Source organism: Carcharodon carcharias, chromosome 6 (assembly GCF_017639515.1).
Source record: "Carcharodon carcharias isolate sCarCar2 chromosome 6, sCarCar2.pri, whole genome shotgun sequence".
Taxonomy (NCBI): Eukaryota; Metazoa; Chordata; class Chondrichthyes; order Lamniformes; family Lamnidae; genus Carcharodon; species Carcharodon carcharias.
Genome location: NC_054472.1, coordinates 13,311,183 through 13,336,042, shown reverse-complemented (window position 1 = coordinate 13,336,042; position 24,860 = coordinate 13,311,183). Strand labels below are relative to the sequence as shown.

Sequence of the window (24,860 nt, the reverse complement as noted above, 5' to 3'; positions counted from 1 at the left end):
TGTCTTCTATAAGCCCCAAACCAATGAGGGAAATTGTCCACCTGTTCAATTAATTTGTGTGGACATTCCTCAAATCATTCTACTTACACTGCACGTGATTTCCTTTCACGTTGCCTATCTACTCTGCTGGGTGCCTTCCTACATTCAAAGTGTGTCAAGCATGACTGCCAATTTAGTCTTGGACAAGAAAGCACATCAGAGTTCTCTTGATGACTTAGTGGGTCAAGGCGTGTCTGGTCCAGCACAAAAGCATACACAGAAAAATATTCTATGCCTGGTTTTCAGTCTGTTAGCTGATCTCAGCCAGGATATAGAAGTGTGCCAACTAGCCTCCCAAGTTAGGAAAAAGATTTGAGGTTAATTACGATTCTTTGGTACCTAATTGCCAGTTAAATTAATCACAGCTGGAGAAGATAAGAGAAAGATGGAGAATATAATTTTTACATATATCCATACAAACTGACTGTCTTAAGATACGGCGAGTAAAAAATCAATGGAGTGTTCAGAAATCTATCTTCCACCCCCTTAGCAAAGCACAGAAGAACCTCACAACAGTGCAGCCATGGAAAAGTAGTAACTTGCAGCCACTTGTCTGGTTAACTGAATACCAGTAAACACACACAAACTGTGTGCATGTATGCCCATAAAAATATAATGCGCATACTTGTAGGTTCATCTACAATCAGGTTCAGTTTGATACCAGCCACTGGAGAAACACTGGCAGCACTCACCATTTAGGTCGCATGATCAAGGAATTAAAGGTTGCCTGGGGTTGATAGCACAGCACACCTGCGGAAGTCAGTGCCTTCATAACAGAAGGAACAAAAAAAAAGGGAGTGGAAAAATGCTGTCTTATATGCCAGGGCCACAGACGTACCCCTAACAAGTCTTAAGGAATGATGGAGCTCCTCAACCAGCACTGTCTTGCAAGAAAGGAGCACTACTGGGCAACATTCTGCTGGCCTTTAGCATTGAATGTATCTGCATTGACCTAAGGACTATTAAACTGATGCCAAAAATAATTACATAGATCAAGAGCGTGTATACAATTCATCATAAAGATGTATTTCCACCTCTGTAACATCACATGTCACTATTGCTACCTTAGCTGAGCTGCCACGTAATCTCTCTTCCATGCCCTTTGTTATTTTCAGGCCTGAACATTAAAACGTTCTCCTGCCTGGTATCCAATCCATTTTCTGAGAGTTTCAGCTAATGCCAAACTCTGCTACCTGTATACTGTCCCACACCAGACTCCTTTAGCAGCTCCAGGTCACCAAGATCTCCAATGTAAAATTCACATTCTTGCATCTAAATCATCTCTTGGCCCCACCCGGTCCCATCTTTCTCTCCTCTGGTTCTACAACTCCCAAAAGCACCCCACCTGCAAAATAAAACTCTGTTCCTCTGACTCCAGCCCTTTGAATGCCTCCCACTTCCTTTGCCCCATAACTAATTGCCGTGCCTTGTTATCTATGCCCCATTATCCCAAATTCTCACCCTAAATCTCTGCACATCTCCACCTCCCTCTCCTCTTTAATGACCCTCCTCTTAGACCAATTTTTTTGTCATATTTTTTGTCAAGGACTATAATTGTTCTACTCAGCAGGTTTTAAGCTGGAATTGCAAAGTAAACATAGGCTCCCATTCTTGTCAATGATAACTACAGTGCAAGACAAGGTACTGACAGCCAAGCTGCAGCCTACTGAAGTCGGAGGACTGGTGGATGGCCATAATGGTCATGGAATAGACAAATGAGCAATCCCTGTTGAAAGTGCACATGAAGACAAGGTTAGCCTGATCCATATGGCCCCCATGATCATTAGTCCACTGACACTCACTGTCCAGGTTCACAAAGTGAAATATAGGGTCAGTACAGGAAATCAAAAAGATTTCTCTTTTCAATTTTAGCACTTAGATTTTGAGGAAGGTTGTTGTGTCCTTTTCCATTTCAACTGAAGAATTAATGAAATTTGCATACAATTCTAACATTCTTAATGTTTCACAACAGGATCTGTTTGTAAATATAGTAAACACTATTGCATTACAGAAACTTGCAAAGGTTGTGTTCAAACTCAACTGAAAGCTCAAATACAATAAATGATTTATGTTTTTGTATGGTCATACAGGGCAGGGTGGTGCAAAACGATCCTTGGATGGAAAGAACAGTGTTTAATACAGTACAACATTAACACGAACAAAAATTAGCCAAGCATTACACTTCATTTATAATTCTGTCGGTAATTATTTTAGTTCAGCTCATCCATCCACTGAAGCAAAAATATGAAAGGATGTTTCTGCAAATCACGTCCAAAGTACCATTTTTCATAACTTTTAAAAAAGGCACCAATCGTGGCTACTTTTCATAAATTGTGCCCTTAATCATAACATGAAGTTCCTGACAAATAAAATGATTCGGCTCAATAGCAATAATTAAATGTAAATGCCATTGTTTACCACTGCAAGGATTTTTTAAAAAAATTATAAATCATGTCAACTCCAATCATTGCAAATTATAGTGACCTCAGATACTAGTAATAAATTCACCTGATCACATAAGATGAAGAAAATGTCCTAGACAGGGCATGGTGCCAGAAAATGCACTGCCCTAGAAAAGACTGCAAAACCACAAGAAATCTAACCTGGATGTTTTAGTACTCACACAGCAGTGATCTTCAATGACTTGTTGAAACTTTAATTCTCTGATCACATTAAGTGGTTTGGGAAGACAACAAAATCTGAACTATCATCTTTGGCGCTATCATCTCTTTAAGAAAAGCTCTAAAAGTTTGCAGCTTTATTTATTCAGGGTGTCACACTGGATTAGGTTGCAATACTCAGATGATGATGATACTGACAGCTGATGTCAACATAAGAATCCACAATCTATTATATCAGATAGATGCAAAAATCAGAGATGATTGACAGGTACAAACACCATATGTTTCTGTATCTATTAATGGATTACTATCTCATACATAAATACCTCTCATTTTGTATTTACAAGAATATAACCGCTCCTTCAAGGCACATCAGTCTGAGCTTTAGCAACTTCAAAAGATTTGGTCCATTCGAACTCTGGACTCTCCATGCAAAAAAAAGTTAATCTTCCATCCTCATAATTAGATATTAACCACAAACATATTGGTAGAAAACAGCAAAGCAAAATGTACTTTGGGTGCAACTTTGTCAACTTTAAAACAATGTATTACATAAAGTTGTAGCATTTAGGGCATGCAACTACCTGTGGTACACACATTTACGCTGTTTTGACATTAGCCCAGTAGGTGGCATTACATATACATAAATCGTTTCAACTGTACTCTTACAGAAGCTGTTCTGGTAACAGGGCTTTTAATTTAATTAAATATTCAAGCTTTACATTTTTTAAACATTTTGCATAAATTGTTATTTTTGTGAAAATAATTTAGGTAACTAGCAAAGTCTGATAGGACTTATTTTTTTTTACAAGAAATGAAGTCAAACTATGCAGCCCTGAGCTTCAAACAGTACAATTTTTGTTTGCAAAATATTACTGTTAATACACATGGACAACAATGAGTTACTTCCATCAGGAATCCATAACTGAGTAGTCCACAAACTATAACCCAGGTTTAGTTGGGACTGCTGTGTTCCTAACTCATTAATTATGAATTTGTTTTAAAAGAATTGCTAGCTCCTTAGGAACAAACTTGCTTTAAATAACTTTTCACACATTCAGGACATTCCAAAGCACTCCGTGATATTAACTAATGCTAACCTTATTAACCATGGAATACACAAATAGTTCAAAGTAAAAATATTAACCGTATAACATCCTCCATCAGTCAGAGAACTGTGGTACCATGACTCAGTGTACCTCAAATATTTGTAATACTCTATTATATTCTTTGCAGTACAAATGAGGGAGCTTCCAGATTGCCAAGTTACAAGAACTTGTAAATTGCCATCAGAGCTAACCCTTTGACAGTGCGAAACATTTCTGTTTTGGACAAAATTATGACTCCGTTATTGACTCCGTTCTTCTGTCACCCTATTTTGTAACTCTTATTCAAAATTTACTTTGCTGAGGAATAAAGTGTTGAAAGCTAAAAAAAAGTATCCAAGTACAATAAGACAAAATTTATGCTTTAAGTAATTACAATAAAGCACTAAATTCAGACTAAGGGCTTAAGACAACATCTTAATCCTTCAAATGCAACTCAATTCTAGCTAAAACTTAATTCTATAGACAATAAACAGGCACCAGTTACATTAGGCAAATCTTGCTTGTCTCAAACCAACAACTTCACTTTGTAAATTGTAATCTGCACCAATTTTAATGTGGGGTCAGTTTACATTTTAATTTCTGCAATTTAGATCATATTTCTCAATAGTTTATAGAAGGAGGTATCTTCTCCTTTACTAATGATATTATCTTACAGCAAAAAATGACTAAATGCTTACATCTCCATTTCTTAAGTGGCTCCAATTCAATCCCCATAACTGAAAGCAAACCTATTAACTTCTTATTCTCCATTTAGAAACTCCGTATTCAATGATGCTGCATTTTCAGATATATGCAGTGCCTTCAAAACTTCATCCTGTAATTGACATTATTTGCTGATGCTTCCCACAAAAAAACCTAAATGCATGCAAGACATTTAGGTTGTAAGTTACAACTTTAATTATAACACTATTTTGCTGATGTGCCAAACACTTAAAATTGTAGATTATTAAGTTTACACAGAAGCTCAGTTAATTACGGCTACATTTTTCTGTATCTTCTTCTTGTGTCTTGCAGAATGTATATTCTGCTGAAAACATTAATTATGGGTTTTTCACAATTTTATTTTGTAGAGTTAAAAATTATTTGTAATTGATAAATCTTTTTTTTGCACTGCAAAATCTTAGAATCCAGTTAAGGATGCATATTTACTTTAGTAGCTGAAGATAAATTATCCATTCTTTTTGAATTGAAAAACCAGAAGTAACTTGATTAAACTGAATCAAGTTCGAGGCAAATCAATTAACTACATTAAATCTGATTCTACTTCAGATATTTTATGTCTCCTTATATTCCTGTCTACTTACAGCACTCTGCCATTAACTCCATATAATTCTCAAAGGTCGCTGACTTAATTCTGATATAAAAGTTTTCCCAAAATATACAATTAAACACTAGCAAAATTCCAGCTATTTATCAGCAGCTGCATATATTAAATGCATTCAGATAGTAATATCAAGTCACACATGAATGGGCATGTTAATGGTTTGCTTGCACTGAGATTCAAGGGAATTCACATCTTGCTTCCACGCTACTAATCTAGAAAAATCCATAAAGGAAAACTGCGGAATATTGCATAAGTAGCAATAATCTTAAGCAGCTAAAAAAATGAAATACTTCAACTGTAGAAATGAACATTATAGGCATTCGTAATGGTTAAGTTTCCAAGATGGTTACGCTTTGCTCTTTAAAATACAAACGGCAAAGCAGCAAGGATTTAAAGACTTATATAATATGAACAAAAACAGAAAATATTGGAAAAACTGAATAGGTCTAACAGCATCTGTGGAGAAAGAAAAAGAGTTAACATTTCTGGTCCGTATGACTCTTCTTCAGAGCTTTAGATATTTGTTAGTAGATATTTGTCTTTAAATAGTATTCACCTTGCAATTTTATTTAAGATTTTGCAGTAATATAACAGCAACTCCAATTTGCAAAATATTGATTGGTCACATTATCACACCACAGCTCCCTTCACATACCGCCCAAAACTGCAACTACAGAAGTCTACTTGAAAATAACACTTACAGAAATGCCCAGAGACATTTTAATTCTTACAAACACAAGAGGATTCCATTTTCTGATTGATGTTACTGAGAAACCTGACCTGGAAACTCAGGTGGATCCTGTCACTTTGATGACTTTTAAGTTTTCATTTTAAATACAATTCTTGGGAAACCAGTGAAAGATTCAAGCCATTAATTCAGGTGCTGTAATTCCCATTGTGCATCCAGTCATCTATTTGGAATTGCTAACTTTGAAAGTTACTGTACAAATATATAAAAGAGCAGCTGACAGAAGTTTTAAAAAAGCCAGGACTGTATATGTCCTCATTTGATAATTATGCGTAAAAAGATGGCATTATGTTTATTGTTAATAACAACTGCATGCTATAATTTAAAACACAGGATTGCTTTATAACATGATCTGATGACTAAAATAAACAGATAGTCTCTATCCCAAATATGGTGCTTCTTCACATTTAAAATGAATAGGGGAAGAGGTGGAATGAAATCATTTGTACCCTATTTAGTAGAGTAGCATTTCCATTATAGCAAAATTGCAATCCAATGCTAGGACAAAAATCAATGGACAGATTTCAGAGTTTTTCCAAAACACCATGTGTTGGAAAAAAACATGTCAAACCCTAAACAAAAATAAAGCATCCTTTCTTCAGGAGCTCCATGAATTAGCATGTAACCCCCTATATCCCGAAATTGTGGGAGAACATCTGATTAGTCACAACCAGCTGACAAGGTAGCTGCACACCTTGAGGAGCAGCATGAAATGCAATAGAGTGTTTTTTTTTAATTATACTGGCATATGGAAAGCATTGCAAAATATGCAAAGTAAATTCTTCAGATAGTATGTTAAAATTTACTTCTTTAAAGATTGCTGCATAATATGTGAATTCAATATTCCAGATCATAAGCCAAAATGTAAATTTTCAAAATCTGTGTTCTACAACTTCATACACACAATAGGCTTCAACGTAATATTGATATAAAAATAAATATGCCATCTTCATAACAACCAAACAAGTCATATGTCTTAGCAAATCAACTGGTCTGTCACTAAAAGATTTTCCCTAAAAAAATTTAGTGTAAAGGTTAGTGGTACACATTAACATGGCAGACATACAAATATTTGTAATTTATACTGTGATGAATGCTGTTGGGATGCCAGGAAGAGAGAAAAGTTACAACATTGAAGAATTCTGCTTTCCACTGAAGTGCCGATGATGCCAGACATATTTACTGGGTGCTACACCAGTATAATACCAAATTTGTAGCAAGTAAACATTTAAAAATATGCACAAAAAGATTCAAACCGTGATCCAAAAGTGACATGCTTGACACACAAGTTTTGCACATAATGTAGTGTCACCAACATAAAATGAGACATCATGACCATAGCTTTTTTAACAGAAAAAAAGCTTGGTGTAGCAACCAATAAATATGTCTGGCATCACTGGCACTTTTGAGGAAACCAGGATTCTTCAATGTTATAACTTTTCTCTCTTCCCGTCATCCCAACAGCATTCGTAACAGTATAAATTACAAATATTTGTATGTCTGCCATATTAAAGTGCAACACTAGTAGTAAATAGTGAGAAGTGGAATATGTACAAATCTGTATTTATGGTTAACACAAACTCAAAAAAGAGGTTAAAGCAATGGCATCTATAATTATATCAGCCATTATGTTGAATGATAGCACTCTCAGAAAAGATCAAGTCATTTATTTTGAGCAGGGCTCCACAACAATTTTGTCGGTGTTTTAACTCGGAATAACTTTAGTTCCTGATCTGAGCAGTGCCAAGTAGGGAAGCACTGATCAGGAACTGTACATGTACCAGCATGGAGGCGGGGGGGGATCGTAAAGGAGATTATAGAGAGGTAGTCCTCAGCACCTTCTAATGGCTATCTATAGGGTGCATTGGTATATCAAACGAGATGAGTAAAAAGGGTGATACTAGCCCAAAGAAAGAGGGAGTAAAGAAAAGGACAGACCCAAAACTACTGAATAAGTTTTAGAATGAAACAGGATGTTAAATGTGAAGCTAAACATTTCAGATGAAGTGGCACTAACATATGGACTTTAGTAATATAAAGCAGCTGCAGAAGGTTTTTTTTTAAAAAGGATTTCAATTACAAATTCAAGTTTTATGTTGCTCAGTACAATTTATTTATAAATCTCCATTCCTGCGAATTGACTAATGTAGTAATACCAAAGAGCTATGGCATTAAGGTAGACTTTCTGAAATAACAGGCTTTAATGGCCTGGATTTTGCACTCTGGCAAAGGAATGATGCTTGCCATACAGTAGGTTGATAGCTGCCCACAGAGTTTTGTAGGTTTTAGCTCTGACTTGCTGTTATCTGGCATCTGATTAAGCGCTGCACCCTCAACAGCGGATCTCTGGCATCGATAAACAGGCCAAACAACAAGGCTCTTCGATCAGACTGAAGAATCCGCATGAGACACGCTGTTTCTAAACCAGGAAGTATAAATTACATTTAGCTCATGTACAGAAAGCAAAATAAAGATCGGGAAAAGCAGATGAGATCAAGAGAGTTAATGTTTTTAAATTTGCAACATTAAATTCCGAAATAATGAGACTCCATGCCTGTAAAATTAATTTTTCAGGGCTAGAGGGGCTATTTGGCATCATTATAACTTATCATGCCATCAGAAATTCACTTACTCCTGAATGCACCATCGCTACATTTTTCTAACACGTTTAATGGGTAGAGATTACCACAATTTCATGACCCTTGCAACGATTTCAGTGCAGAACCTATTGCCAAAGTACTTATAATGCAATCTGAGGAGGAGCAGGGTAATTCAGACTCCAACTTCCAGATTACCACCTTGAACTACGCAAGTGCATAGTCCAGAAATTGCTGTCTGATTTACTTCAGAGTAACAATGAGTGCTGCTGGCCTCACCATTATGCTCACTGCAAAATCCGAGCTGTGTCTCTAACTTAATCTTGTAGTATATAAAGGGATAACTTTATAGATTAGATGTTCACAAAAGAGACAAAACACGAGACGGGTTAAAGGACTCAGTACAGTTAGAAAGGCTGTATTTAAAAATCAGTCAATAACCATCTATTTTTAAGTTTGTTAGGCTTTTGGATTTAATGGAGGTGGGAGGGGGTGGTGATGTGATTCCAGTGATACCTGGATTTGGTAACAATGTCAAGATTTTGCCTCTCTACCACCTCCTCCTCCTTTTAAGTCTCTGACGAAAAGCTTCAATCAACCCCTTTGACAACTCCTTCTATAGAGCAAAGTATATTTCTGTCTGATATGCCTCCAAAATGCCTTCGAATTTTCTCCACATTAATGGTGTGATATAATTGCAAATTATTATTGTTAGAGGTTCTCTACATATATAAACGCATTCTTTTTACACATTTTTCACATAGCATTAACATTGAATGGCTTGGCAGGAGAAGCACTAAATTTTAACAGTAGAAATTTAAGGAAAAAGGTTAAGACTGACAAGTTTTGTAAAACAATCCAAAATTAAAGGCACAAATGTAGACAGAATTTAAATTTCATATCGATCTACATATTAGTTTTAAATGTTTCAAGAATGTGTTCGATAACATGCATGAGGCTTCATAACACAAACTTATTTTTAAAATTGCCCAGATGAAAATCTCAATATCTTGACATATTAGCTCAAGCACACAAAAGCAAATTGGCTACGAGGATGGTGGAAGCTGAGACAATCGATGATTTCAAAGGGAAATTGGATAGGTACTTGAGGGAAATAAACTTGCAAGGCTATGCGGATAGATTAGAGGACTGGGGCTGACTGCGTTATTTCTACAGAGAGCTGGCATGGACTCGATGGGCCGAATGGACTCCAATGGTGTAAATGACTCTTATGATTCTAAATTTACATAATTAAATGCACTTTGAAACCCCACCACCACAAGGAGCAAGTCTACCTCAATGCATCTGGTTAAAATATGTAAACTACCAAGACTGCTCAAGCACATTTTCAACTCTTGTGCGTTAAATGTTTCTCTTCAAATCACAGGTACACCCCTTTCACCAGACTGCATGGTTTAAACTAAATTCTCACATTGACTGCTAGTTCTAATGAATCAGGATTAACTTTGCCAAGTTTTGTGCAAATCAAGAATAAGTATTTTAGCATTAACTCTATAGGTAACCAAGTCTACAAAAAGCACTTTGAGGGGGAAAGCATCATCACTTTACAGCAAAATCCCATTCAAATATCATTATCTGTATTGACAGAACCTACCACGTAGAGAAGAAAACCAAGGTATACCTTAGAAGGGATGCAGAACTGAACAGTTAATTTTGAAATTTGATAAAGTAATGCATGTCTACAGTTAAGGGTTCTATTAAAAAGGGAGTGGTTTTAATTTTAAAAATGAAAAATCACATATGGAGAACTGTCCATCATTATCAGTGTGCAATGACAAGATGACAAATTCTTGAATATGTGCAATTGAGATTAATCAGTATAAAACTACAAGTAGATTCTATTAGGTATCTCTGATTTAACATTGCAGCTGTACATTTTTGATTTATTTGGTTCTCCTGCTCAAACTATCTTCACAGCTAATGCACCTTGTACTTTTTTTAAACTACAAAAACCTTAACAAAATGTTGGAAACTAGTTTTAAAATCAGATAGGTGGACACACAGTAGCTACAACTTAAAGCTGTTTATAAGCAGAAACTCAACACCACCTAATTTAGGTGCCTCAAGCACGGAATAAAGTATGTATCCTGCTGATTATTTATGATATTAATTTCTATTTCATCTATGTCAATATAAACAGAAAGTTAAATTTATATGTTCTTTGCATTGTATAAACTATAATTAAATGTTTAAAATATAAATAATTACTTGACTTCTTGGTTAGCAAATACGGCAAGAATTTACCCTTTCGGATTTGTTTGCATCATTATGCAGTTTTGGATAACATAATGAAGGACAAATTGCTCCTTATCAGTGCAGATTGTAAAGCACATATTAACTGGAATTTCAAACAGCTGGACTATAAAATGCTTTTAATGCACGATTTTAATCAGTTAACCATATGTGTTTTGCAAAAGATAGGCTCTGCATTGTGAATACTATTTTTATGCTTGTATTCAGGCTACACATCAGCTGCTTACTTCAAATAATGTATCTTTGATCACCAACTGTCCCTGCCAGATCCGCCAATGTCTAGATTCCAGCAAAACATTTGATTCTAATACTGTCACTTCCATTATCCTCAGGATCTTATGGTGTCTCTTCAATCTGAGATGGGAGTTCCATCCTTCCTGTATCTAGGAAACTTTTATTCACATTAAATACAAGAAAGGAGTTCCTTCTGCCACTCTATTGTTATTGCATAAAGTTATAAAAACTCCCATCAACTCAAATCAGTTTGGAACCTCTGGGTTAACTCATGATGAGTATAGTGTTTGGTATTGCTGTTCCATGATAATCTTGTTGCCTATATACAAACTAATTGCTTCTCAGTGAGCCACTGGTAATTAAGGACACAATTATAATGTTTTGACTAAATGTACAGTAGTCTGCAAAAGAGGCAGCAGAGCTCATCAAACCCCTATCTGATTCTGGAGTCTGAAGCCTTCAACATTGGAGCAATCCCTCAACACTGGGCCTAGATTCTGGAAAAGTCTACCATGTATATCTTAATCCCAACAGGGACACCACTGGTTTCCTCTCCACTAACCCATTCTACCAGGATGCAGTAACATTGTCGGCATTATGCACTCCATAGCTTTGGTTCAAACTTTCTTGCATAATTTTGTTTGTTTCAGGAAAATTCAGTACAAAGTTGCACAGCACAGTTGCAGACCTTAATCCAGCAGTGTGTAACCCACAGTTGAGGATATTGGAATAGAACTGCAGATACCTTTTTTAAAAAAACTAATTGTGCTTCTAAGTGCCATGTTAAAAGATACTGCTGCAAAAGCATGTTGTGCAGATGGGAAAGAATTAATGCAAGTACTGTACTTACACCCAAAGCTGGCAATCTCTGCGTGCAGCAAACAGCTACCCTGAGCTTCCAGTCTGTTTCACCATCTAGTTGATCCGTACGGATGAAACATGCGCCTTGAAAAACAAACACATTAGCTTAGATATTTCTGACCATCTGTTAACAGAGAGAGAAATGTGTTTTATTACATCAATTTCTCAGACCTAAGTAATTAGATAAAAACAAAATTTGATTCCATTTGATCCTTGTATTAACAACCCACCATCTTAGAAACACCATTGTTTTTTGTTTTCTGTTACTCTAATTGATGTATTTTAAATCATATTGCTTGCAGTAATTTTAACTTCCACCAATCTTTCATTAAAAAGGTATTTATATTATTTACCAAAGACAATGTGATCATATCCATTCGTTACTGATTTTATGTTCGCTTTACTAGAATTACCAGTTCTTTAAGCAGAATCCTCCTAATCTCAGTTTCCTTATGTCCATTTCCAAAACGCATTTGGCAAAACTCCCAAGTATTCCATATGACAGGATACGTGTTATGTCCTTTTGTGTAAGTGAAACAAGCTTAGGAGTTGTTTTTTCTGAACGGCCAACATATATTCAAAAACACAATTTCATTACTACCCAAATGACTTTTCAGATCACTAGGGGCCCAGCATTCCTCTTGGGCAATTGTGGAGAAAATGTTTGAACATCAGAGAAAAGGCTGATGAAGTCTTGCATGCTTTTAAACACAATAATGGAGAACAGAACACATTTTTGGTGATGAGGAGCAGCAGGCATGGGAACATACACTAGATAAAGTCAACACCATCTCTCCTTACCACTCAGAAGACATACAGGAGGTATGGAAGAATGTCTAAAGGCACAGCAAATACACAATAGAAGAGCACAGCATGCAACAGGCAGTGGACCATATAATAAATAATTGACTTCTTGTGAGGTACTGGTGGCTGTTTTATTCAAGATAAAAGTGTTAAAAGCATGAAGTTTGAAGGACAGATCAGGGCTATGGCATGTGGTTTATTAAATATATATTCTATCATCTATACAATTGACATGACCCTGAATATCGATTGAGCAAAAGCACTAAGAGGAATGGTGGACGTAGTGACAATACAGTAGCCAAGTGGATAAGCATGCTTTGGTCTTCAAACCATACCATCAATTTTCAACAGATAAAAAGAATCTAGTTAGCCACATCCAAAAAACAGTGCACAAATGTATCAATTATCACCAAAACTATTTGAAGCAAATACAACCACAGAAAAACAGATCACCAGGGATCAAGTGGTGAAGTACACAATTTCCTTTTTTTGAAAACAAATGAGAATACTACCCTCAATGATTTGCTTTGAAATTAAGGATGGTAAGTTGCAAGCCCATATTGAGCAGTGACTGGTACCCTTGCACATGGAACTGCAAGATTGGGGGGGGGGCCTGGTTTATGTAGTGGAGTCGAACACTCATCTCCCAATGTGACATGAGGAAGTGCCACTTCTCCAAACTGCAGTTTTGGCAGAAACCAGAGACCAATTTGATCAATTTAAATGTATTGGCTAGCACATATAGGCATAGGGAAAGAATTCCAACACGCCACACAAACACTCACATAAATCATGAGGTGATGTTCGGTACCACTGGCATGCATGAAGTAACACAGGAACAAGCCAAGTAACACTCATGTCAGAAGCATTTGTATGTCTACGCACAAATGACAGTAAAGACCTAGCAGTGGCTCTTGCCACTGTTCATATCACACAAGTAGCAATTTTGATAGTAGAATACGTACACTGGCAGTCTTGCACAATAGAACCAGATTATGCGAGGTTTAATATAACTCAAAGATCCCCATTCCTTTATTGTGTAGAAAATAACCTGTGTCAATTGTGGCCAGCAACAATCCAGCATGCAGCAAAAATCAACTCAGGATGGAATTAACAGTTCTGTAATTGTAATTTGCCCAAAAGAAAATAACAGTGCCCAATCGCAGAAAAATCAGTGGAAGAACAGGGCAATAAGATATTTCTCTGCCTATAATGGCTGGTCTTCTACCTTTTCCGGCCAATATGCATGTTGCTCCACAGTGATATACTCACCAGGGTTTTGCGACAGAAATCTCCCGTGCTATTCACTTCTCTCATTACCATGGCAATGCTCCAAAATCTTCCCCTTCATTAGGTGTAACATGGTTAAAATACTTTGCAACCCTACAGCTGCAAGATGGCTGCAAGAATTCACCCTTAATTACCTTTAACGAGGCCCTAACTAGAAAAATTATCATTTTTTGGGAAAGGAATGATTAGTATCACTGACCACAGATGAATCAACTGTTGGCACTTTCTCCAGACATTCCACCATTCTATTCATGTCTACTTTTTCTATTACTAACAGCCAACACAGGAATGTCAAGTCAGAGACTTTCATGACAACTGTGACAGTGGTGGTACTTATGAATCAATTGGAAATAGGATTCCCAAATTGCAGGAACCATCATTTCATTTTTTGCACATATTCTATGGGTTGACAGAATATCGAGAGTCACCTACAGAAGCAAGGTGCTCCTGAGAAAACGCTACAACTTTCAGAATTTCCCAACATGCAACATGTGTTGCGATGACCTCTCTCTCAGCCTGGGCACATATATTTCTAATACAATTTACCTAATGAGTACGTGTATGAGAGACATACATTTCTTGATCTATTATGTCTGAATGTGTTCCATTTCACCAAGCAGAATTCGTTTCTTGGGCACAGCGATGTGCAGAAAAATTCTGTACCAGACTCCTTGGATATTCTTGATGTATCAGAATGGCAAAACTGTCATTTTCATAAAATTGCCCAAATACAATAACTACAGCTCAGCATAAAAACCAGTGCTGGATTTACAGAGCAGATTCATTGTATCCTGTCATTTCTCTTCAAAAGATCCCAATGTTTCAAGACATTGATACTGATAGATACAGGATGCACACCCAAAATGCCCCAAACTGTTTTTTCTCTTTGTGCCACCCAACCTACTGCATATTTGCAGATTTTTAAAAATTCAAGATATCCAGCATTTGCAGTTTTTCCTTTTCATTTGACTATGCATTAGGACTTCTTGGTTGGGGAGATAGTGAATCCATTAACATATTTTATGGACATATTGGGGAAGTTATGAGAGTTAAGCAAAAAGTGCACTTCTCATTTTGAGAGAATGCTATGGATACAGCTGATATTAAATATTTCCATGCCTTTCCTCATGTTTAATTTGACCATGACCACAAACCTCAAAACCTTTTCAGAGATAAGTGCAGCTGCAGACAAAGTAGTGAACTAAACATGTTTATTACCCTACTGGTGAAGAGAATGGCAGGAGGGTTACAGGAAGCAGAACCCATAATTGAAGGTTATTGTAGCTAACACAAATCGAAAACTGTAGATAGATGAAGAGATGGTATTTCAATATGCTACAAAATGATAAAAACAAAATTGTAATTTTTAAAAATGTATGTTTGCTCACTATCATCTTCAGAACTACTAGATCAGGCTATAAACAACTCACTCTGTTGCATCCTCTTGAAAGTATCAAATCTTAAAACAACTTTAATAGATGGCAGCAGTGGCAAAACTGCTTGCAATTTGCATTACCAGCATGCAAAATGCACACCTTATTTTGCCTCATACCTCCTTTTAAGAATCCACTTTAAAACCGCCACTTACAGCAGGATATTGATCATCCCTACTAGCTTCCTGGATTTTGTAGCGCACAAACAGGAGGCTATCATGGTTCACCGTTATTATAGGATAAAATTGCCAGCCACCTCTGGTGTCCACACATGTGCAGTTAAATGCTTGAATTTGGAAGGTGCTGTCAGTGATACCCTGCTCCTCCACAGGCTTCACTGTTGCAGTTTTCATCAATGAAATCCGCACAGAAATCACTAGAATTATGTGAACTTAGGCCAATTACTCACTGTTCTCACGATAAAGGCAAATAAAAACGTTAGGGGTGTAATAGATTTTCAGCAAGTGAAAGCAGCCAGGGGGTAGAATAAAAGGGAAGGTCTGTGATAGGGTTGGGGGCGTGGTACAAAAGTCAAAGGGAACAGTAATGGGACAAGTAAAGTAAATAAACAAGTGTGTCTAGGTGAGGTGTGAATGGCAGTTTGGCAGCCATCTGAGTGCAGAGTAAAAGGATGAAGAAACAAGAGGCAAAAAAATCAAACTAGCAAAGAAACAAAATGGAGGCAGCGGTTATGATTTACAATTGTTGAACTCAACATCAAGGCCAGAAGGCTGTAGAGTGCCCAACCAAAAGATGAGGTACTGTTCCTCAAGCTTCACTGGAATACTACAGAAGGCCAAGGACAGAAAAGTCAGACTGGGAGCAAGATAGAGGATTGAAATCACAAGGGACAGCAAGATCAGGGTCAAATTTGCAGGCCGAAGAGGGGTGTGCAGAACATCTTCCCTTTTGCTCTTTTCCTCCTCTCTCTTCTTTCACTTGCTCAAAATCTATTACATTTCTGCCTTTTCGCAGTTCTTATGAAGGGCCACCAAGATGCTGCATGGCCTGCTCGGTATTTCTAGCATTTTCTGCCTTCTATTTCAGATTTCCAGCATCCACAGTATTTTTTTCAGAAAATATGCAGGCTTGTTCAATCAGAAGTAATGAGTGTTTCAACAGTGTAATAAGTGATAATTACAGAACAAGCTCAGACCCTAAAAAATAACTTCATAAGTTTGGTGTCTCAATTCTTCAGAAGAGAACTGATATTGCACAATTAAAAATTAAAATATTTAGTTCTGTTTTACATCTGACCCTAACCCTATGTGCATGTCCCAATCTTTATTTTGCTTCCCATACAATGATTTGGAGGCAGTTTGCATTTCTCAGTTAGGATTCTTCAATACGACTGATTGAAGAAATTGCATGCTGCTAGCCCTGAGACGTCACAAATGCCCTGTAGAAGCCACCGCTTTGGATCAGATGCCCGAAAGCTAGAAAGCCATTCCTTTGCTCCTCACATCAAAATCTGGATCTAAATCATGAGTGAAGGACTAGGACTTCAAAGTGCTTCATTCTTGCTGAAAAGGGTAAGCTATCCATGACATTATTTTAATAATGTTGTATAACAGTAAACTTTGAACAAAAAAAAATCAAAAGTAGTGAACTATTTTCAGATATGTGCCAAGTCCATAAGACCGCAAGACATAGGAGCAGAAGTAGGCCATTCAGCCCATTGATTCTGCTCCACCATTCAATGAGAACATGCCTCATCTGATAATCCTCAACTCAATTTTCCTGCCTTTTCCCCATAACCCTTGATTCCCTTATTGATTAAAAATCTGTCCATCTCAGCCTTGAACATACTTAACGACCCAGCCTCTCTAGCCCTCTGCGGTGTAAAGGATTCCACAGATTGACTACCTTCAGGGGAGAAATCCCTTCTCATCTTGGTCTTAAATAGGCACCCCCTTACTCTGAGATTATGCCCTCTGGTCCTAGACTCTCCTACAAGGGGAAACAACCTCGCAGAATCTACCCCCTAAGAATCTTATATGTTTCAATAAGGTCGCCTCTCTTTCTTCTAAAGTCTGCCATTGACTCAGCAGAACTTCAAGAAGCTAAAGCTGTGCATTACTGCAAACCACCCTGTGGCCTGACCCAGTTTCCATGGCATTATATGTACAGGAACAGGCATTGATAGGCTCACTATTGTCTGTCCCTGGAGAACACAGCACCCTTATGTGATACATTAGTTGTATTATTCAATACAAAATATTTAAGAACAAAAATCTTTAAAGGATATTGAAACGAGACCTGAAAGTGTATTTTAATAATGTAGTAAACTGCTTTTTTAATTTAGTCTGTGTATAAAATCATATGTGGAAAAAGTGCAGCCTATATTAAGCAGAACAATGTCAACAACTGATTCAAAAGCGCACCATCTTAAAATTAAGAAAAACCAGGAGGAAGTTGCACAGTTGTCATTTAACTGAAAAGAGGGCATAAGTGGTTTGAGATGAGGAAATAAAGCGTGCCAAAATATGGGTGACCAAGTCACAAGACTATTTCATAGGTTTCAGCTTCTCCCTAGGTATTCTGTCATGCTGAAATATATGCAAGCTATTTTTTAAAATGCATGATACATGTTTATGGGTCTTAGTATTCCAAAAATGCACCTGTCCCTGGAGCTCATGCTGTTTGGAGTACTGAGTTATAAAGAGACGTGGCAACTATATGTAATGTGCACAGGGGCAGGATTATCTTAATAGCTGAAATGTACCAGAGAGAGGTTACTGCACAGCTGGCAGTAGAATATAAAAGAGAGTAATCCAATCGATGGACTCAGAAAACATCAAAAACCATATGGGGAGGGTGTGCCACCAATTAAGTCCAAAGACAGGACTTATCGTCCTTTGCAAACTTTCTTTGATTGATGGTCATGTGTCACCTAATAGGAAGTTGAAGTTACATAGAATATTTTCTAAAAATGTTAAGAAAACCATCTTAAGCAGACATGAATTTCCCAAGTAATAATATTCAAAGGGTTTTACACCCCTATTATAGTCGTTTACTACCGTAGAAACCTTCCTTCATAAACTTGCTCAACCTACCTGGAAAAGGCGCGCTGTAGCATTGTTTCAAATTGCTGTGTAATTACTAACTGGCACCTCCAATGTATTTCCAAATGAGGAGCATTTAGTTGGCCAACTATGGACATGGTCTTCACAAAGGAACAGTATTTAGTGACAGAAGTACAATAAAACTGCATTTTAGAAACAGAGAATACTTGTTCTGCTTACATGAAAGGGGTGAAAAAATAAATTTACAATTATAAAGTGCCTTCCACATCTTTAATATCTAAGATGCTTCATGGGAAATTTATTACTTTTGACATATGCTTAGTCATGAATACATACCTGCAGCCAATGTTTTCACAAACAGCTATAATGTGAATGAGATTAGACATTTGTTCCTGAGCTCAAACCAGGAAGTGGAAGTTAGAATAGTGAATTCATAGGATTACAAAGGATATAAAGAAACAGGTCTTTTGGCCCAACCATCCCATGCCAGTGTTTATGTCCCACTCGAGCCTCCTCCCATCTTTTCTCATCTAAAATACCATGGTAACCCTCCATTGCCTTCACCCTTAAATGCATCTATACACGTCGCTTCAACCCCTCCTTTGGTAGTGAGTTCCTAATTCTTGCCCAATCTTTGGGTAAAGAAGTTTCTTCTGAATTACCGTTGGATATCTTGGTGATTATCTTATACTGATGGCCTCTAATTACGTTTTCCCCCCAAGAGAAAACATTCTCTCTGAAGCCACTGAATCAAAACCTTCCATAATTTTAAAGAATGTCAAAATCAGGTGCAGAAAGCAAAATAAAGAGAAGGAAAGAAAGATTAGGAATGAGACTCCCTACTTGTTAAAGTTAATTTTCAATGCCAGGGAGGGTGACAGTAATTAAGGCTTACCACAGAAGTTAAAAGGGTACTTAAGCTAGAATGACTTTGACTTAATGTTTTAAGGCAATTTTAATTCATATCTAAGACGTGAGTACAGGAACTTCATACCATTCAATACATTTGAATGGAGAGCCAGATGGCAAGATGGCATATTGACACGGCTTAGGGAGATGTAGTGCAGCTTCTGGATTTTCAGGTTTAACTGTCCTTGCGCGCTCGTCGGAAATTGCTATCCCATTTGCATATAAATAAGTGGTCCTGCGGTGGAGCTTGAACTCATGCTTTTTAACTCAGATGCTATTACTAAGACAAGCTGACATTTATATGTTATAACATTTTCAACAAATATAACTAGAAAGTCAAGTTTCAGCACAATTGCCTTTATTTTGGATAATCCACTTTCCAGATACATCATTAGGAACTGGTATACCCAGCACTATAGTTTTTAATAAGTCTAATGTCATTCTGATCCTACAAAAACAGAATAGAAAAACCCAAAATTCTGACAGCATTGAACAGAAGATTCCAGGTTTCTTAGAATCCTTCTTTAAAAACCAAACTATGACCTTGAAGTGAATTATTTTCTTACAATGGCTGATTTGATTAAGACCTGGTATAACCGAAGTTTGTACCCTATTTTTTTTCTAGAGTGAGGGAGGGAATTTCATATTGTACAGCAAGTTCATATTAAGATAATTTATTAATAAGGATCCAGCTGTTCAGTAGCAATTGCATACTAAAGCTTTTTAGGAATTACTTATCTGCAGTAACTCAACCAGTCATCTAAAAGGCAGCAATATTGCAGTTGACTCGAGTCATGAAAGGTTGACTTTGACAAGGATAATAACACTCCTACTTAGTTACACAAGTGGTAATCATATTTCATTACCATTACATTAGCTTATCTAGGGAAAAGAGCTGATACCACACCATCATAAACCTTTCATGTACTGCCACTGATATTCAGTCCACCATACCAGTTTCTGCAAGCTGATGCATTATAAATTGAATCATTTGGGCACCTAATATACCAGCATCACAACAAACAATTACATTTTAGAACAGAAAAACTATATCAAATACAAATTTCAAAACAGTTAAAATTGCTGTTACTCTGAAAGTTCTTCTGTTTATTTTTGAAAGTGTTTTTCTGAATTAGAATGGTTTCTACATTTAAACTGAATCATTCTTCACTTTTACTCCATACATATTTTTAATAAGTGAATGCAAATTAAACGATTCTTAGAATGTGGTCTGACTACATATAGCTATAACACATCCCATAAAAAAGACATCTGAACTACTCAAAGTGGTTTAGCAGGAAGAAAAGAGAAAAGTAAGATGAGCACTGTATGGTAGAAGGCAACCTGACAAGCTGCCAACAAGTACATTTTGTTTGGGTGCCCAAGTCCGGATAAATTCAGTATCACAATCAAAGTACCTGGACCCTGATGTAAGTAAAGTCTAGCAGAACTACATGTTTTATTCATAAATGCCTGTATATTTAGCAGCTTAGTGAGCTAACTGCCTGAAAGGACATGGTTGATAGAAGCACCTGAAACTAAATCTGACCTGAAGGTGGCATTTTCACACAATACTGTTTCCAACAAGCTTGCATACATGCCTTTGCTCAGTAATTGTATTTCCACTCAGTGCATAGTAATTTAATAATGTTTTAAAAGCTTTTAAAAACTGCATGTCATGATCTTAAAAGAAGCTTATCTATTAAAAGATAGTCAATGTTTCCACATTTAAATTGGAATTAAACTTCTGTACTTGACAGGCTAAAGCTAGAAACATAGGTAACTCCAAACCCAAATAAGGTTCTGTATTGAGAAGCTTGTGAGCAGAACAGAAATATTATTAAATATCCAATCTGTAAAACCTCTCAGCAGAACACCATTCTCTGAGTTAGGTGCACTAAAACTTGAGATATAACAAACAAGAATGTGTCATGTTATCTGCTGCAGCTACTTAAAATTGGCAGATGCCATTACAAGCTTTCATAATAATTTAAGTTTCTGGACTTTAAATATTACACTGACCAGAAACAATCACCTAAAGTAGCAATGCAGGTTAATAAGGTCATTAAAAAGTAAACAAAGCGCTAGGTTTCATTTCTAGAGGGACAGAATTGAAAAGTCAAGCTATGTTAAACTTGTACAAAGCCTTGGTTAGATCACAGGTGAGGAGTACTCCGAACATTTCTGATCTCCATACTACAAGGATATAAAGGTACTGGGGAAGGTACAGCAATGATTTACTGGAAGACTATGAAAACTGAGGTTATACCAATCAGGAAAAATTGAACAAGCTGGGGGCTTGTTTCTCTAGAAAGACTGACAGTGACCCAATTGAGGTATTAAACATTAATAAAGGGTTTGATAAGTTGGTTCCACTTGCAGATAAGACCAGAACTAGTGGCAATGAACATAAGAAAGGCAATAATTAATCCAATTCAGGAGAATTTTTCTTTACCCAGAGAGTGGTAAGGAATAGTTGAAGCGATTGACATAGATCGATTTAAGAAGAAATGGGCAAAGTGCGGAAGGGAGAAAGGATTAGAAGGATATTTTGATGGAGTGAGAAGCGGAGGAGGAGGAAGCTCATGTGGAGCACAAACACCTGCTTTGATCTCTTGGGCAAAATTCCAAATACTATACTTTGTAAGTTTGTACTTTGTAAAAACAGCCAGGTAAGTAGCAAACATTAATTACAATTAAGTAGTAGAAACAAAGATCCCATGAACCAATGAAAAGAGTTCTACAGAATGGAGGAAAGTATAATTAAAAATGTACCTATTCTCTGACTTGTGACTTCCTCATCAATTGATCTATTCCTGTAGATATCTCAATCCATTCAAGTGAACTACTACATTCTCAAATTTGTGTTTAGCCACAAGTTCATGCTACTTTTCAAACGACTCCAAATGCCACATTCCAGTTCTGCCCCATCCTACCTGTCACCCTGTCAAGTTCTCCAGTTTATGTATGTCCTGCAGCTGATCTGCTTCTGGAATTCAACCCACACAGCTCTAAGTCACCACAAGGAAGCATACAATAGTAGCTCAAATACCATCTCAAGCTTTTCTCTGGCCTATAGGAAAACAAAAAAAAACTGTACCCACTCCATTCACATTTACTACAGCAATGCAGGGGACACAGCATAAAAATTCACCTTCTATTATCTTAGATCCAATCCTCACCAAAATTAGTTTAGATCCTCCTCGAAAGGCAAGGGAGGAAGAAAGTTGGAACATGTAATGATGATAACATGGTACTTAGGATAAAACATTTGATTCACATTTTTACTGAAGGTCATAAACTTACCCTCAAACCATGACCCATTTAGAAGGCGAAGGGAACAGGCTCAGTCACTCAAATCAATTAATTCACTAAACAAAACCATAAATTGAAGCTTTGGATGCCAGCAAGTCCATATGCACAAGTATCAAGAAGCTGCTTCACTTCCCCCATCACCCTCATCCCTAAAGTCTCCCCAGTCTTCTATACATTCTAATCCTGCACCCTTCTCTTTTTGCACTCTCACCTCGCCTTCAAGTTCATTTAGGAATTTTGTACAGTTGGACATTTTGCTCACTCAAAACTCATTCCTGGCCTATCTGATGTCAATGATTTCTTCCTCACATACAAAATAATCAACTACATTTTTCTAAAAACTTACCCGAGACCTATCTGCTCCATTATTAACTTGGCTTTCTTTGCTCTCTGAAATGTCTTGAGGTGTACTCATCAGGCTCCAGTTCTATGTCCATTTCTTCCCTAGTTTCCCTCCTATCCATCTGTCTTTTGCAGGAATGATGGCTGAAAGGGGCTTGGCACAAGTTAGGATATGGACAGCAGAGTATGGGTCGAGCTCAAATTTTATATAGGGTACAAGGTGGGAGACCTGCCAGGAGAGCACTGGAATAGTCGAGTCTAGATGTAATTATTGTACAGATGAGGTTTTCAGCAGGTAAGCTGAAGAAGGAGCCGAGATGGGCAATGTTAGAGGCGGACATAGGCAGTCTTGGTGATAGAAAGGATATGGGAGCAGAAGCGCAGCTCAAGGTCAGATACAACGACCAAGGTAGTGAGCAGTCCGGTTCATCCTCAGAGTAGCCAGGGAGAGGGAAAGAGTTAGTGATTAGGGTACAGAGTCAGTGGTGGGGACCAAGAAAATGGCTTCAGTCTTAACACATAGAAACTGCAACATGGAAACAAGCTGCTCCTCCCACCACAGCTGAGAGTCACAGAATGGTTACAGCACAGAAAGCAGCCAATTGTTCCATTGAGGCCACGCCAATTCCCTGCTTGGTCAGTTTAGTTCGTCACACGCCCCTGACCTCTCCCTGTAGCCCTGCAATTTTCTTCTCCCCCTTCAGGTGTTTATCCAGTTCCCTTTTGAAAACCATCACTGAATGTACCTCCACCATCTCTTCAGACAGTGGCTTCCACCTATGCAAAGAAGTTTGACCTCGTGTTGCTGTGGTTGTTTTGTCAATCACTTTAAATCTATGTCCTCTGGTTCTTGACCCTTTTCCCCAATGGGAAACATTTCTCTCTATCTAGAATCCCTCATGTTTTTGAACACTTCTGTCAAATCTCCTCTCAATCTTCTCTTCTCTGAGGAGAACAACCCCAGTTTCTGTGGTCCACCATGAAACTTTAAACACCTCTATTAAATCAAATTTCATTTCTTTATCCATTATCCACTCGGGAGAATGTTTTTAATATCTTATGAATCTTAATTCTCAACTACTTTAGCTTTCCTCAAAAGTATTTTTTTTAAAACAAAATGAACCAACTCATGTATTAAGTACCAAATTCCATCTGCAGCTTTTTTGCCTATTCCATTATCTGTAATATTCCTTTGCAACCTCCTTTGATCCTTGGAATGATTTACAATACCATGTTAATGTTGTCTGTAAATTTGGACAGCACTCTATCTAGCCTGATATGCAAATCTTTGGGGTACATGGTGAACAGAAACAAAACAAACTCACAACAACGTCACACTTCCAAACATGGAAAGCACCCTCAGCTCCTATTCCCATTTCCTCCTCCTTTCTAATGCGTTTAAAGCCCAATATGCTACACCCACTTAACTCCATACCCTTTAATCTTCTCCAATAGACTTTGTGAAAGACTTTGTTAAAATCCTTACACATCATGCCCATTGCATTTCCCGAAATACCATATATCAATTTCTTAAAGAATTTCATCAGGGTTGTTAAGCACAATCTTCTTTTCAGAGCATCTGCTTCTAATTATATATTTTCCAATTGCATTGGACTAGGTCTTTGTTTTTCTCCATTTTTTAAAAAGAGCAAAATCCAAGTAAAACTGATGTAATGGGAAACAACTTGGGACGAGTGTTTAATCAGTCAGATAATTTTAATTTTATTTCACAGGCAACATTTGTATATCTCCTCTGTATTGCTGCTAAGGCATAAATTTATAATTTTATTCAAGTGATAATTAACAGATTTAACAAAAACAAACTTAGGGAAATCAGGCAGACTCTCAGTCGAGTGTTTTTGTTAAGAATTGCACCCCCCGCCCACCTCTCACTTTCGGTATTTTATCTGCGTTAAAGTAAATATCGCTTTTGA

At 37.1% G+C, this 24,860-nt stretch overlaps 1 protein-coding gene across 5 annotated transcripts in view; it reads right to left on the bottom strand.

The window, feature by feature from the left end:
* The window catches only part of atp9b (ATPase phospholipid transporting 9B), a 273,915-nt gene that overhangs the window by 150,848 nt on the left and 98,207 nt on the right, over window positions 1–24,860 (bottom strand). For all 5 annotated transcript variants that reach the window (XM_041189970.1, XM_041189971.1, XM_041189974.1 and 2 more), the window contains one exon: window positions 11,797–11,891. In XM_041189970.1, coding sequence (XP_041045904.1) covers window positions 11,797–11,891 — 95 coding nt within the window. The remainder of the gene's footprint in view (window positions 1–11,796; window positions 11,892–24,860) is intronic.